The 15,845-nt window shown below is 37.8% G+C and overlaps 2 protein-coding genes across 2 annotated transcripts in view; one reads left to right on the top strand and one right to left on the bottom strand.

The window, feature by feature from the left end:
* Positions 1 to 17: 17 nt before the first annotated feature.
* On the bottom strand, positions 18 to 3,555 carry LOC145902729 (solute carrier family 22 member 4-like). Its single transcript, XM_082990823.1, has 12 exons — positions 3,440 to 3,555; positions 3,309 to 3,382; positions 2,933 to 3,032; positions 2,733 to 2,836; positions 2,287 to 2,441; positions 2,059 to 2,227; positions 1,881 to 1,998; positions 1,704 to 1,822; positions 1,316 to 1,530; positions 1,024 to 1,206; positions 726 to 864; positions 18 to 666 (listed from the first exon to the last, which is right to left on the bottom strand). Exons 1-12 carry the CDS (start codon positions 3,542 to 3,544, stop codon positions 633 to 635), a joined length of 1,515 nt encoding a protein of 504 aa, XP_082846949.1. The 5' UTR covers positions 3,545 to 3,555; the 3' UTR covers positions 18 to 632.
* A 2,709-nt stretch (positions 3,556 to 6,264) lies between these two features.
* LOC145903709 (intermembrane lipid transfer protein VPS13D-like) overlaps positions 6,265 to 15,845 on the top strand; it is a 39,143-nt gene continuing 29,562 nt past the window's right edge. The window contains exons 1-21 of the mRNA XM_082991837.1: positions 6,265 to 6,361; positions 6,797 to 6,926; positions 7,233 to 7,337; positions 7,397 to 7,523; positions 7,654 to 7,767; positions 7,831 to 7,956; positions 8,311 to 8,621; positions 8,684 to 8,849; positions 8,934 to 9,062; positions 9,120 to 9,199; positions 9,356 to 9,489; positions 10,307 to 10,514; positions 11,132 to 11,342; positions 11,508 to 11,700; positions 12,486 to 12,619; positions 12,872 to 13,007; positions 13,267 to 13,598; positions 14,141 to 14,335; positions 14,632 to 14,826; positions 15,049 to 15,176; positions 15,370 to 15,512. Of these exons, the coding sequence (XP_082847963.1) occupies positions 6,265 to 6,361; positions 6,797 to 6,926; positions 7,233 to 7,337; positions 7,397 to 7,523; positions 7,654 to 7,767; positions 7,831 to 7,956; positions 8,311 to 8,621; positions 8,684 to 8,849; positions 8,934 to 9,062; positions 9,120 to 9,199; positions 9,356 to 9,489; positions 10,307 to 10,514; positions 11,132 to 11,342; positions 11,508 to 11,700; positions 12,486 to 12,619; positions 12,872 to 13,007; positions 13,267 to 13,598; positions 14,141 to 14,335; positions 14,632 to 14,826; positions 15,049 to 15,176; positions 15,370 to 15,512 (3,394 nt within the window). The remainder of the gene's footprint in view (positions 6,362 to 6,796; positions 6,927 to 7,232; positions 7,338 to 7,396; positions 7,524 to 7,653; positions 7,768 to 7,830; positions 7,957 to 8,310; positions 8,622 to 8,683; positions 8,850 to 8,933; positions 9,063 to 9,119; positions 9,200 to 9,355; positions 9,490 to 10,306; positions 10,515 to 11,131; positions 11,343 to 11,507; positions 11,701 to 12,485; positions 12,620 to 12,871; positions 13,008 to 13,266; positions 13,599 to 14,140; positions 14,336 to 14,631; positions 14,827 to 15,048; positions 15,177 to 15,369; positions 15,513 to 15,845) is intronic.

Below are 15,845 nucleotides of genomic sequence, written 5' to 3' on the forward strand. Positions count from 1 at the left end.
AGGTACACACTGGACTTTTTGAGCTCTCCCTACTGGTAGCTGATTGGTCAATAATGTCACGTGATATCATGAACCGTTTGAAATAATACAATACAAGAACATAAATACAGGATATTGTAAACTGGCGCAACGAGGTTATATGTAAACAGGATGTAGAATGAATCACTTTATTCGAGAACAATTGATGGATAAATCATTTGGGTTACATTATGGGGTTATGTTTACACTTGGGTCTGAAGTTGCGAAATATCCAATGCATATAGTTCCGGGGCTTGCAAATGCTTGTGCAATGCTGCAAACGAGATGAATTATGCAATGCTTGTGCGATGCTGCAAACAAAACATTACGCAATACAAGTTCTGGTTTCTCTGAATATGTTACAGTCTTGTCTCCTGTCAAACTTCACATTCTTTTTTTGATCACAAAAATATACACTTACACTGGATTAATGTATTTTCTCAGATATATAATCTTGTTAAATATTCAACTCAAAAAAACATGTGTGAGAATGTTTAGACCAGTTACTTCAACAACGAAACGTAAAACAAAACGACAAAACTTGGTACAACTTGTTTTGTGGAAGTTTCTCGAAAATGTTTGTAACCATGAACTTGGACAACCAATGATTCGTTTTAAGTAGCACGACAGAAAGGAAATCTTGCTTTTCTGCGTAAAAAGAGAAAAATCTGTCAGATCAAAGTTTGAATAACTCGGTGCTTTTTTACCTTTTCAGTTTCAAGGCTTCGTCTATGGTGGCTGGAACAATCCTTCCCTTTGTTTCTGGCATTGTCAGACAAAGGAATCCCACCAATACACATATCACTCCCACCACAGCGTAAGGAATACTTGTATTAATTTGATTTCCTGTTTAGATGTTTTTTAGGTTGGCTCACATACAATAACTTTAGTTTTGCAGTATGTCATATAACACCTCAGACCAACTGAAACCTTTTGTACGTCATTTACTTATCGGCAAATATAGGACATAATAAAACCAAAAACATTTATATGTCATCTACTTACCAGCAAATATAAGATACGGGACCACCATGCTTCCCACCCTGCAGATAGTTGAACAAGCACCAACACCCATGTGTCTGAGCAATGTTGGGTAAACTTCACAAGTGTACATGTAAATCAGCATGAATTGAGCAGAAATGAAAACTTTGCTGACCATAGCAGAAGCCAAGGCTAATGTTTCGTGAACTGGAAAAATATTTGTGTGCTTGGTAACCGATAATATTTTGCAAGGTATTTACCGTAGAGTGTAGATTGATTTTGGTTATTTCAAATCCACAAATCCCAAAATACTCACCCAGTTGAAATACTGGCACTATTCCATAGGTAATTCCCCCAATCATAAAGTACACAGCCATTGTGTTAGTTCTTCCATATCGTTCACAAATATAAGCTCCTCCAATGTAGGCGGGGATTTCAACAGCGGCTGCTATAAAGCAATTTACGTAGATGTTTTTTCCAAGGTCGCTTGTATTGAGACCAATGCAATAGTACACTGCACCTTCGCAAAACCTACATTAAAATAAAATTGTTTAACTTGTTTCCTTGTTGACGTTTCGACATAAGGGCCAAGACAAGACCAATACACTAATTACTGCTGTATAAACATTGAATTTTTTCCCGCTATGTACATAATAATGTTTGACTAACAACTATTGCCAAGACTAAAAAAGCAATACGCTTACCAAATCAAACACAAAGCAATCGTTCTTTTCCTCATCTCAACTACTCTAAACAAATCAAGATATGTTGGACATTTTTCATCAACTACGTTATTTTCTGCATCAAATTCCTGTAATGGTGTCTAAAAGGTAAGAAGAAAATCGTTGGCTACACTTGCACGATATGAACATGTTACCAACCAATAGTTTCTCTTCATTGAGCGAAGCCCCATTGACCTTTGCAATATGTCTTAACATTTGCATGGCTTTGTCTTTATTGCGTTGTTTTAGCAACCAGCGTGGCGACTCCGGAAACACCCTGCAACATAAATTAAAGAATGTCGTTAAAATAAAAACATATGCTCATGTGAATTTATACCAGTATGTAGGAATATATAGAAGTCCCATCAGTCCAAAAACCTTCATGAACCATCGCCACGAAGGTAACAGATAAGCAAACAAGGGTAGGATCATGTAGCCAACTGCGTAGGCCAAGTTCACCACCATTGACAACAGAGCCCGGTAATTTGAACCAGTTATTTCAGTACCTATAAGTTGTTGATTCGTTATCTAAATGCTTTCTAGAGATACTTACTAAAGAACTTACTTATCACAACAGCTATCTGATAGTTTATAAGACTAGAAAGCCCCATAACAAACAACATAACTGCATACATCTCAACGTTAACTGAAAATCCAGCTGCGAAAAGACTTCCAAATTGAAAGGCAGTGGACCAAAGAAAAAGAGGCCGTCGACCAAATCTGATAAAATGTTTGAATGTTAACCCAGTGGAGTTTGCAATAAACCACTAGTTTTTTTTTGTTTCAACGAAAGCTGGCGGGACGTAAGTAAAAATTAAGCTTACTAAATTACCTGCAGAAGGGCCAGTGTGAACCAAAACAATATATGCTACTCCCAATAAATTACTTTACCGAAAAATTCTACAATGTATTCAAAAATAATCCTAAAATTATATTTGGAGACTCAAATGTGCACTGCAGTTGTAGGACGCCACGCGGGTCAGCCTTTAGAGCATTCTGGCATGCATTCACCTGTCTGATAAAATTCCAGATGTACAAGATCCCAACAGGATACCACATAAATACACGGTTCCAATAAGTGGCTTTATCCAAGCTTTTTCGCAGACCAAGTCCCACTGCAATTTTTACATTTATTACAAATTGTGGACTTTTTGCCCTCACAGAACAAGCGAATGTCGATTATACAACACATTTCCAAAACCTATTTTCACCTCTGTCACTATTGTCTGCTTTTTCGAAATATATTCCCAATCTCCGTCACATGATATGCTGGATATGTTTTGCGACCCCTTGTGGTTACTTTGTTCAGTCCTATGGTAAACAAAAATGATAGAACAAACACAGCACAAATGTAGTTAACAACGTTATTATGTTAGATTTGTTATAGCCATAAAACAAATAGAACTGTGTTAAACATTTAGTATCTCCCACTCATGCCTTTTACATAGATTTTTACTTAGATGTTTTTATTTGCTCTCCGTATGCTTAAAGACAAAAACGACCCGTGCAAAATAGTAAACACAAAACAGTATTTTTAGCCACTATTGTTATTTCTGCCTAATGTAAACGGTGCTTTTTTAATTGTACCTTTTACAGGAATCAAGGGATTTGTTTTGAAAAGTTGTAATTGTTTGATTAAAGCTGCTGTCGGTTGAGTTGATCTGAGAAATACACAAACTCTAGACCTCTTCTATATTTAAAACAAGTTGTTTTTTTACCGCTTGAGAAATCTTGCAATGGAACGGAGGAGTTTCGTGGGTAAATACAATCATCAATGTTGAAATTCCATTCGGAACAGTGCACAGAAACAACAGCACACACATATAAAGCTGGTACTTTCCTAACGTTTCGATTACGTTGTCTGCGTTGGTTTTATTCTCACTCATTTTCACTCAAGACTGCCATAAAAAACAAGAAATCAAAATTGTTTGGAGTGTCGAATTCTGCTCTGTTTTAGATCAGCTGCAACTTTATTCTTGCCTTGGCCTGGTCTTTGAGTCCATAACTGCGCACAGTTTCAACATTTCTAACAAGAAATGTTAAGCAATAAACTGAAATGGTTTGTAAAAGACTGACTTTTGTATTACAAAAATTACACTAGCTTTACACTAGCGTTTTACACCTGACGAAGCGAGAGGAACTCGCGAAAGCTATAGTGTAATTTTTGTAATACAAAAGTCAGTCTTTTACAATAGAGTGCCTAATCAAGGGAATTTAGTTTGTATTATAAAAAAAACTCCGAAAATTTTGCGTTCATCCATTTGTGTAGTGTCCGCAACTGACAAAATTTGTCGATATTTAAGCGTTTTATTGCAATTTTTTACGCTTCCTCCAACAACAATGCCAGCATGGGCCTCTTCGTGAGCATGTGTGAGCAGCTGTTACATTGTACCACAGCAACTAACAAAATTCTGAGAGACTGAACTTTTTGCAATAAACAGAACGTTGGTGTTGTTATAACGACGTTTCGACCACAAGTATAAGCCTTTTCTAAAATGTTGGCAGTAACTTCATTTACCTCGTTTGTGTGAAAATCTCCTTTGTCGATTTTCGAAACATATTTAATCTTCACATAGTTATTATTTTGTGTCGGACATGTTGAACAGAAAACATATATTGAAGCTACATATCAAAACCTTTGGTGGAATTCGAGTTAACTAATCTCAATCCTGGTTTCAAGAAAGTTACAATTAAACCTGTAAGGTATAGAAGTACAGAGTAAACTAACAGGGCGCTATTCTGCTAGAGGCACATTGCGTTAAAACGCCGGCCAATCATTGCGTTCGAGCATCACAACCTCTCCCGCCTAACTTCATTACAAACAAAACATAGTACATGCAACACAGGAAGAATAAAATTTCATTTTTAGGCGGTCCACTCTACGAAACTTTGAGGAAATTTACGTTCGCGAAGAAACGCCTGGGGCCTTGTTGTTGTCGACGCAGGTGGTCCGTGACAATAAGGTTCCTCGTTTAAAACCTAAATATTCGCCTTTGCATACGTCGGGCTCAACGCCCATCTTTGTCTTGGACTCGCAGTTTTCAACAGCATTTTTAACATCAACGATTTTTTGTTTCGGTGTCTCCGGAGCAGTAAAGAGCCAGATCAGGGGTCGATACCGTGCTGCTTTCCTGGCCTTTTCCTGGACACAAGCATATGTGCGATCTGCGGTTATAATAATTCCACCGGAACGCAAACGGGGTCTCCTTATTGTACCCAAATCGACGCAGCGATACACTTTGATTTTAAGACCAATGATAACATGGACCAATTGAGCTGGGTTATAACCAGTGTTGAAAGTATGCCGGAACCCCGTTCCTGTGGGAATTTAACGGCTGTTGTTTTAACCCTGGTTATGATAAAAAACGAAAGGTGACAGAGCTTCAACGTAAATTTTTTGAAATATATTTAAAAAAATCTACACTAATCAATGTACCTTTTTAGGAAGCACGACAATTAAATCTTGCTTTTCCTGCAAAAAAGGCCTTAGAACAAAAATTGCTAAACAAACTAGAAATTTCATCACAAGAGACATGAAGCAATAAATTGAAGTTTTCCAGCAGCGCGATCTTTCCAAGCGCCTGCACAGTTGTTCGCCGTATAGGGTCAGAGGTACCAAGATTAACTGGCATCCGATTGCTGTCGCTATCGGTTCCTAGCCTGTGATGAGAAACACATCCGATGAACAAATATCAAAAGCCAATAGAATATCAGCAACATTTAATTTATATAAAATTGCCATCCGAGAGCTCTTTCGTGGGTATTACTAACACAAACTTGTAAATTTGTCAAAACTTTCCTGATTTGTAACTACATTCTAATGTTCTGATTTGTAATCCTATATCACCATGGATTAATTACATGCGCTTGCGTGTTTCTTTGCGTTTAAATATCTTCAAATAGAACAAAACAATTTAAAACAGTAAATTTACTCAAAACGTCGGGCGTTGAACATCATATATAGGCCTACTTATCAATATCAATACAGACCGCAACATTTTTCCATAATTTTTTTTTTCAAAGCAACAACTCCAACAACTTCCAACGCATCCCTTTGTGCGTTTTCATGCATAAGCTACTTTTACTCTTTCATTGACATGAAACACTACAAATAGAACTTACTACCTTAGCACCTATGAACTTTTGAATTGTACAACAGGAACTTGGTTATTCACTTCGTGTGCGATGATTTGTTTTGAAGCCAGACGCAAAGCTTGATATACAATTTCGGCGGATTACAAACTGTTATGTTTTAGTGTGCATTATGCCATTTTTTCAGTTGATTATTGACGTCGTTTTATGCAAAATAAATATTTTTGCTTAGGTCATTGGATACAATAATGGGTATTTCCCTCAAAAACATACACAAAACCTACCAACCAACATTGTATTGAATAGATTTGGTTGGTTTTCTTTACAGCACAGAACGATTACAGTTGCTCTTTATTAAAAACGTCTTATCACGCATTGTTGCAAACTGCAGATACAGAAATGTTGACATAGTTATTTGTTAATTAACTGTTATCTCAACAAAGTGGTAGCAATGTTGGAGCGTTTTGCAGCACAAGTATTGAATCACTATATTGGTCAATATGTTGAAGATTTTAATCAGGAAAACCTGTCCATTGGTATCGTTAAAGGTAAGTGTTTATGGTTTTAAAATGGTTTGAAAGTATGCCTTATGCTGAATTGAATTTTTTTTTATTTCAATGCCATCTGTGCAAAAAGTAAACTAAGAAATTAGACCAGATATATAAGCGAAATATTGACTAGTCCATGTACTATTTACACAATTAACAATACCTGAGACAACAAATCCTTTAAGTTGTGAACCTTTCAATATGGGCTTACAACTTATTAAATAGCACAAACTATTATTCTAAACAATACATAACATTTATATTTTATAACAGTGTACACATGATATTCTATAGTGCATGTTGTAGCTAGTATTGTGCAGAGGTAGGTTCAGAGCATTATTAAACTGACATTCACCTTGAAAAGAATTGTTTTTTTTGTTTCCAATGGTTTGAAAAGTTGTATGTATGTTTTAGTTTAAATTAATTCTTTTTTAGGTGCTGTGGAACTTGAAGGATTGTCACTTCGCAAAGATGCTTTAAAAGAGCTTGATCTCCCTGGGGTTGAAGTTAAATGGGGTTATATTGGAAAAATTGCTCTCAGAATTCCAAGCTACAAGAATTATAAGTATAACTTCACAATAAGGATTAAAACTATATTTTTCTTGAAATAAGTTAAACATTTAAATAGTTGGAAGTAACTTAACCTGCAGTTGATGGAGCTGACACTTGTTGTAGATAATTAATAGCACAGCAATTTGTGGTCATTTCATTAGTGTTAAAAACATACCCATGATCACAACGTTATACTTTAAATTTTTATTTTAAATTTTCATGAATGAGTTTCAGTTTGGATGCAAGGGTTTCACTCTTGATCCCTAGATCTATTGTACATTTGTAGATATAACTTTTGTTTCTGTGTTTGCAAATGCAGTGAACCATGGGTTATCGACATCAACAAACTGTATCTGATTGTTGGTCCGTCAAAGCAGCAAAACACATTTGATGCTGATGCCCACAAAAGCAAAAAGGAAAAAAGGTAGCATTCTATAGAGTTCAAGTAGGTTTAAAAACTTGTGTACATATTTTAATTATCAGAAAGCAAACACAGCTTAGTGCACTTGAGGACAAGTGGAAAGCCACCCAGGGGTCAACAAAGTCAATTTATGCAATATGGCATGCATACTCATCAAGCATCGTCACAAACATAGTTGAAAACTTGCAAGTATGATATAAAGTGCATCATTTATTTCTAAGTTTTTCTAAACAATGTGGTTGCTTTTTATATGGTCTGTTTAATATCGAAGCTTACCAAAAGTATATTCTATTATTCATCAGTTATTGGTATCTGACAGGTCAGGTTGTTTGATCTTCATATACGTTATGAAGATGATATCACATTGCCTTCAACTTTTTCTTGTGGAATACACATTAATGTTCTTTCTGCTCAAAGCACTGATGAAAACTGGGTTTGTCACACAGATACATATGTTTTATGTCAATACAAATATTTTAATCATGTGGTTTTGCAGGTGCCTAAGACTGCCAATCTCAAAGGTGACAGCAAAAAGTGGAAAAAGATGCAGTTGTCTGACATGTCTTTTTACTGGAACACCAAATCAATTTTGTTTGGGTCCATGGAGCATACTGAAATTGTGGTGGGTACAATGTATTTTTTATCTACACCAACATCATGTATTTTATTATAAATGTAAGAGATGTTTTCATGGAAAATTTACATTTACAAAGAATTTATACGTAAGACCATGCAATGTTTTGTGTTAGTGTTTGTCTTGTGGTTTTGCCTTTAGGTGACATTATTTAACCTCAATGTGGTTTGCAATGTCAAGTTTGCAAAATTCCTGTTGCATGCATTTTACTTCCACTATATTAAAGAATAACTCTCAAAAATGTAGAGTTTGTCTTCTGCAAAACTGCCAAAAAATGTGTGATTGTTATTGTGTAAACAAAACAAATGACTAATTTAATTATTTTTGTGTCTCACCGCACAGAGCAATATGGAGCGTCAAATGGTTGACAAAGAAAATCCCAGTTACAGAGATCCTGATGACAACAATCAGTCAAACCAGTTTATTTTACAACCCGTAAGCGGCGATGCCAGGTTTACAAGAGACTGCAGTGCCTTCCCTCTGCGGAGTGCTTCAAAGCCACGTCTTGCCCTCTCTCTTTCACTATCTTCTATTCCCCTGTACCTTGAAAAAACACAGTATCAGCAAATTGTGACCCTTGCGAGTGAGGTGACGCGATGGGACAAACAAAGACAACATCGAAGTGATAAACCACAACAGGAAATTAGTGAAAAGTGTGTTGCTTGTGTACATTCCCAACTTGAAAACACTAACTTGATTTTTTTTACTTTGATAGTCCTTCTTCATGGTGGAATTGGGCAATCCAATCACATCTTAAAATCATCCGACAGAAAAGACAACGATCCTCTATGTCATATATACTGGAAAGGGCAAAGCTTAATGTCAAATATACAAGGGAATACAGAGAACTTCTCCACACAAAATATGTTCTCAAAGCACAGGTGTGCGGTTTTCAATTTTGTATTGCTTGCTGGTCATCGTTTACATCCTAAACTAACATGGTGGGTAACTAAATGTTTTTGCAGAATGCAGAATTGAGCTTCTCTATAGACTCAATGGAATCAGATTTAAGTTTTGATGAACTTCGGATTTTACGTGAGTTGGTCTTCAACAAAATTGATGAAGAGACCAAACTTAAACAAGATGCTGAAAAGGTAACATTATATAGTGTGCATCATGTGCAGTTATTACCTTTTATCTTAATTATTTAGAAACTGAAGTCAAGCAAAGCAGGACTAAAAACATCCAAATCTTCCAAGGGTTCATCATGGCGTTTGGCTGGATGGCTGGGGTATGTCACATTTTCAACAATTTGTTCTTAATCACCACAGTAAATGTGTTGTATTTCTTTTCTCAACATAAACAAGGGTATCTGCACATGTGAATACATAGCTATCACAGACTTTAATCATCAACTAAATATTTGTGTTTGAAATCCGCTTGGCAGTTGGGGCAGAAAAAGGAATACTTCTGACTCAGATGCAGAATCCCCAAGTACTGATTCTGATGATGAGAAATTGGAGTTGGTGGCCAAAACAATATCACAAAAGACCCTGGAAGAAAGTGTGTTTGAGGATCTGAGTAAGTCTACATTTTGTTCTTCTTGTTGAACCATTATTTAGACATTATACTATCAACAATGAATAAGGTCTGTATTTGAAGTGTGGACTGTTTGTATGAAATTTAGGATGTTAGAAATGTGCTATTGCATTCAAGTAAATGGCGTTTTTCTTACCCAGGATATCCAGTTAAGTACTTGTACATGTATGAAATCACATCACGCTTCCCTACCTTGTCGTAACCGCCGTGTAATAACTACAAACGAAACAACTACATAGTACAAAATTAAGTTTAACAACAGGCGAATGATCTTTGGTCAATGTGTGAAGTGACGATATGAGTAATCCCCTGACCTTTGACCTTTTTCGTGTTGTGCAATCGCTATGACGCAACGTGTTTGTATATTTCGCCGGGTCGGGTTTCGTGACGTTGTCCATTTATGATAACATTAAAGCCCCAATACAGTGTTTCGCAACCGGTGGTACGCGACGGCATTCCAGGTGGCACGCGAGCACCTTTCCCTAATTAGCAGATACAATTTGAATGTAAAAAATCGTAAGTGATCTCAAAATATATGTTACTTCACCCCCTATAGGTTACCTTGTAACACTCAACTAGGTGGTACACGTCGAAATTGTTTTACCTTCAAGTAGTACGCAACCACAAAAAGGTTGGGAATCACTGCCCCAATAGATACATTTAAACACGCCATGAGTAAAAATTTAGTAGGTCATATCGTACTGCACAAGCGAAAACGCAAAGTGTTTGCCTTGGCAAAGCTATAGTGACGTTCGACATTTCACCACATTATTCAATTAAATATTACTACATTTTTCAGATGACGATGAGTTGTTCGAAGTATTCGGCGATGACCTGCAGGATACAAATGACACGTTTCTCAAACGTGACTCTGTTCTACTCAAATTGGACTTCTCACTTGAGAGTGGGACTTTCACGTTGCTCGACACACGAAAAATGGAGTCGGAAAAGGGAATCGTGTCACTTGAATTTGACTCCGTGAATCTTTCAAGTCAGTGGAAACCCAGGTAACACCTTGCTAACCGTGCCTTGTTTTTGTCTTGCTCTTACTTGAATAGATTATATTAAAGATTCGGCGCTCAACACACGTGGCTTTAGAGTTAATTCCAAAACAATTACTTGTCGCAAGAAGGGCAGTAGTTGAAAACTGTTTATTCCTGACAGCAACCGCGGCATAATAAACTTTTAAGCAATCCAACTGATGCTGATAAGCGAAATCTAAAGTGAATATCTAATCGCCCGACGACGAAGAACTTTATTGATAAAACTAACGATCGTTACCATATAGATCATCAGGTTTAGTTGGCACCACAGACATGTCTGTTTTAAAGCCATTACCTGACAAGTCGGAGAGTATTGCAAATATTCACGCTCCTGAAAAAATTTGAACTCTTGAGCGTTAGAGATCCTTGCGTTTCCAACTGAAGTTGCAGTCGGTGTTAATGACACCATATACTACAGTAGATTTTATTAGCGTCGTAGTATTTTGGTTCTGTTAAAAAAACATGATGTGCCTTCTAACATCACCTGTGGTACTGAAAAAACAACGAAATACAATTTTACACACAATATGCAAACATATATAAATACATAGTATAGACCACGAGCAATGTTCGATCAACAGATACGGAACGAGTGAGGTAAGCGCCGACCTTGGTGGAATGATTCTTCGCGATCTTACAAGACAAGGTGAACCCTTCTACGAACTTCTGAAACCTGCCCCGGTTGTAAAACCCTCCTCTCCTGCTGTTGTCACTCCTCCATTGCTTACATCGGGAATGCGAAATCTGGCCTCGAACGTCTTCAACAACCTATTTACACAGGCACCGACCAAGGTTGAATCTGTAATTATTATTGACTTTCTATCAAGCGTACTAGTTGATACGGTCTGTTGGCCTTTATAGTTTCAAGGGGTGTACTTTATAGTTTCAAGGGGTGTGGGATGGTGACTAAACGTCGCTATTTATTTGGACTTGTTAGTGTACAGGTTTCTTTAACAGATCGCACAAGTATCGGAGCCGGATCGAAATAGTTCTCCAGTGTTCAGCATCACTTACGAGAAGTTGCCTCACTCGAATACAACCAACTTCTCTGACCGTCTTGAAGTTGTGACCGCCCCACTTTCTTTCACTGTTATACCAGGAATGTTCGATCAACTCAAGAAGTTCTTCAGCACCAGAGAAACGGACATAGGTCGGTCCCTGTGTGTATATTAAAATGTAAGGTTGGACAACTTTCGCCACGTGATAATGGCCGTGTTTGTGTGCCATGAACGTAAATGGGACGAACGTTTGTTCGTGTTAGTTTTAGCGACTGCGTTCTAATTCCCAATGCTGTAGACACTTGGGTTGAAAACATCCAACGGTTGCCCATGATTAAGTTTTCGTGCCAGTGATATACGGCTTGGTGGGTATAAGTAATGTATTTGTGATTTCTCCTGAGATTTTGTTTTTTGTTTGAAAGGAAAGTGAGAATGCACCAACGTGTTTCCTACGTGTCAGAAACGTTTGACTCGATTCACATTTACGCTGACTGCAGCGGTTGCGTATCATTTTTCGGACTCAAACTAACAAAGCACGGCGTAATGTAAACGCCAATGTCTGGTGCTTTATGGCATATAGCACCTACACCAAAATGATTACAACCCGATAAGTATTACTTTACTCTGGCCTTTCATGCGCGGTCACCGAACTATTAATCTTTGCATTCTGTAAAATGCACGATTATATCTTGAGGTGTTGACGTATTGATGAAGCGAGTGTCCCGGATACGCGAGATTCTAATGTTGTCCCATTCTTATATTGAACTTATAATTCAGACTTGTCTCGCAAAATAGACACGGTTCATATTTTATTAAAACTTCGAAAATGTGTCGTTTATCAGTTCTGTCCAAGGTATGCACCGCACTTAAGAAATAGGAATGTTGCGAACAAGCAAACTGTGTTGCAAATCAATTCATAAAATGTTTTACTTTTTAGGCACAGCATATGAGTTGGACAGCGAAGTTCTTTCCAGTGCTGCGCGCAGTAAATACGACGGTTGGATGAAGAGGACGCAGGGGGAAATTCGTCGATCCGTGAAGAGAATTATAGAAGGAAAATCTAAAGCAAAGGTCAGAAATGTTTTGTGGTTACGACGCTTGAAATACATAATATTTTATTTGGACGTTGCACGTGAACATTTTATATGGACGTTGCTTGCCTCTTTCGAATATATTTCGATTCTGAAATTCGACTCCAATTAGTCGACAAGACCGTCGCAAGTCACCAGTTGCGTTGATTATACCTGATAGGTCGAAACAGTGTGCACTGTCTGTGATTCTATTAGGTTTAAATTTGTTTAAGAATTTTATCTATCCTAACAGGTAAGTCAGAAGCGTTGGGCAATCTCGCTCGACATTTTTGCTCCAGAAATTCTCATTCCCGACGATTGTTCGAATCTCAACAGCAACATTGTCGTCTTTAACCTGGGTCACATGACTTTTGACAACCATGCTGGTGGTACGTGTTTTTCTACCTTCGCCGATCTGTTTGTTAAGTTACCTTAGCACGACCTTTGGAAGTGCGCTTGAATAAAATCAAGTCGTAAAGAAATAGTTCCCTGTATTTCGAAGTTAGATTTTTTTGAAAACATTTTATTTTGTGTTGTTTTTCATTCAACCCACCGTTAAACGTGTCTGTTGTCATAACCACAGTTTTTATTCTTGCTACATACACTTTCTTCAACGTGTGAAATTAAAGTGTGGTCTTTGCAACACAGAAGCGGGCAAATCACGGAAGCGAAATGTCGAGAACGCGGATGAAAGCTCATCCGATAAATCTGTCGGGAGTCAGGTGGAAGAAGATGATGATGATGAGGACTACTTCCAAACTCCTCCAAACACACCTCCCTCCGAGACCGCCATGATGTCGGAACCTGACGAAAAATCCGACAGTTCCGATGATGTGATTGGCTCAGACGAACCTGTGACGTCGGTCGATGGCGGGAAAGTACCCGTCGACGAGGGATTCATCAATCCGGAGAAACTGAGCGAGCGGATGTTACGAGAGAAGATGTACGAACGTTATCATCTGAACGTCTCCGATATGCAAGTACGTGTTTGTCCCCAACAAGGTCTGTTGTGTATTGCAGCCCATAATAAACACTTTCAAAATGCGTATGTAGTAGGCCTGAACGAAATGTTATCACGAAAAATACTAAATGATTTACATAAAATTGTATCAGCTTCTGGGATCAAACTACATTACGTCTCTTCAAGGCATCAGACCAACAGTAGCTAGTTATAAGTTTCACCTCGCTAAACATTAACAGTTTCGTCTTTTCACTGTTAATTCACTTCATGAAGCAAGATAATCTCAATGTACGGACATCAAAACACCTATGCAAGTTTCAAAAACGGCGAAAGAGACTTCATTACATTTTTCCGCTTGTTGTAGTGGAATATGCGCTCAATAAGTGCAAAAGAAATTGCTGTACTTTAAAGCCCACCTTTTCCATTTTTCCATAGTACTTTTTGATTTCACTTTTAGTTTATATAAATGAAAATCTTCACTGACTGCCAGCAATTCTCAGCAAAACCGCTAACATACAAGCTATGTATTTTCTTTCTTTGAAGTTATTCGTTATCTTGCAGGTTGCTGTGGCACCAGATGCGTCACGACTTGACGCCATTCGTAGCGGAGGAAAAAGCTCCCATCATCTGGTTGAGCGATTCAGTGTCGATCTTGTGGTGGAGAAACGTCTCGTTCCAACTTACGATCCCCTCTTCCCTTCTTTGGTGTTAACAGGCAACTTACCACACCTCACACTACACGTTAGCCATTCAAAAGTAAGTTGCGTGGAAAAACATTCCTAACCCCAGAATGTTTAAAGAGTAGCACTATTGGTGACTATGTAGTACCAGAATACGTTAGAAATATGTGAAATTGGGGATTTTCATGATCCACTGTTGGATAAAACTGTTATCACCACACTGAAATGTAATCGAATATCCTCTCTAGGGCATTAACGTTCAGTAAATGTTAAATCCAAATGCTTCTATCAGTACTGTGTGGCTTGACGGTTGTGAATCCCATATAATTGATTGACTTACATACCTCATACTAACTCATATTTTGCACACAGGTATTTTGTATCACCAAATGTTTGAACCAATTTCGCAAGAAAGATCCAGAACACAAAAAGTCCAAATCTGCCCCATCGTCTTCATCTACTTCATTTTTACTCGGCGGCTCTTCGTCAAAGCTAAGCAACGAGTTGGCGTCCAATTTGGAGAAAGCTCATTCCAAACAGCTAGCGTGTGACTTCACCGTCAACCAAGTAGGCCAATGGTTTGAAAAAAAAGTCTTTAAATTGGCTCTAGCCAATGGTCGAATAACTAATTTTATGTGTGAAGTATTGACATTAAAAAGCCATTTATAACGGGCTCATGTTATTACACAGTATTTTGTAACAACAAAACCGCATTATAGCTGTCAATACCTTTAAAACCGGTTCAATAATTCTAATGGGGAAGATTGTATTTCTATGCCTGTTTCCCAGATATCAGTTGTCTTGGAGCAAGGTGAAAACCTGAGCAACCAAACTCTCTCCGTTCTTGAAGTAAGTCGAATTCAAACCAAGTTTGTGATGAGACCTTACGACACTGCGACCTCCTTGTCAATATACAGGTAATAAAAATTGAAGTAGTGTCGTCATTTTGGGTCATTTGTTTTCATTAGGCAATATTGTCAATTGTTTTTTTTGTCGTCTTTTCCATGGATTTAATTATATGCAAGGTTGTTGTTTTCGGGTAATTGTCAAACGTTTCAAAAACGTACTTTTTCATTGATTTATATACCGATGTTAAATCATTTTCTTCAGTCTGTTGCTTGTGGATGTGATGCAGCAGTTGGGTCATGACTACGAGCTACTTCTCGCCTCTCATCGCAACGTATTTATGGATGTCGGGAGTGGGAATATGTTGGATTCAGGAGCTGCATCCCCTTTTTCATCTTCACAAACACGTAATTTTATTGTGTAAGCTGCAGACAGATGGCCACTGTTTCGACCTAAAAGGTCTCATCAGTGCAGCTGGTGTGACTTTCAGCCGACTTTGCTGACCAAACGGCCAAGCAAAGACTTCCACTTTGTGGTGACTATATAATCACCGTCATCCGTTGGTCACCAAACTAGGTGCAACCTTAGGGAGAAAACAAGATGGAAACACTACGGCCAAGCAAAGCTCAAACGAATAGTGCCGTCAGGCCCCGTGTCACAATAATCATAAGATAAGCCAAATGTTTATGTCTGATTTCACGTATACCAGAATATTTTTCAGTAAATGCAAGAATGCGTTC

This window comes from Ascidia mentula, chromosome 5 (assembly GCF_947561715.1).
Source record: "Ascidia mentula chromosome 5, kaAscMent1.1, whole genome shotgun sequence".
NCBI classification, from domain to species: Eukaryota; Metazoa; Chordata; class Ascidiacea; order Phlebobranchia; family Ascidiidae; genus Ascidia; species Ascidia mentula.

Coding starts and splice junctions, on each gene's coding strand:
- LOC145902729 (XM_082990823.1), bottom strand. CDS start 3,544: ATGTGTGTGCTGTTGTTTCTGTGCACTGTTCCGAATGGAATTTCAACA. Junction 2,837..2,932: donor AGCAGACAATAGTGACAGAG/GTGAAAATAGGT, acceptor TAAAAATTGCAG/TGGGACTTGGTCTGCGAAAA. Junction 1,999..2,058: donor CTATATATTCCTACATACTG/GTATAAATTCAC, acceptor TTTATGTTGCAG/GGTGTTTCCGGAGTCGCCAC.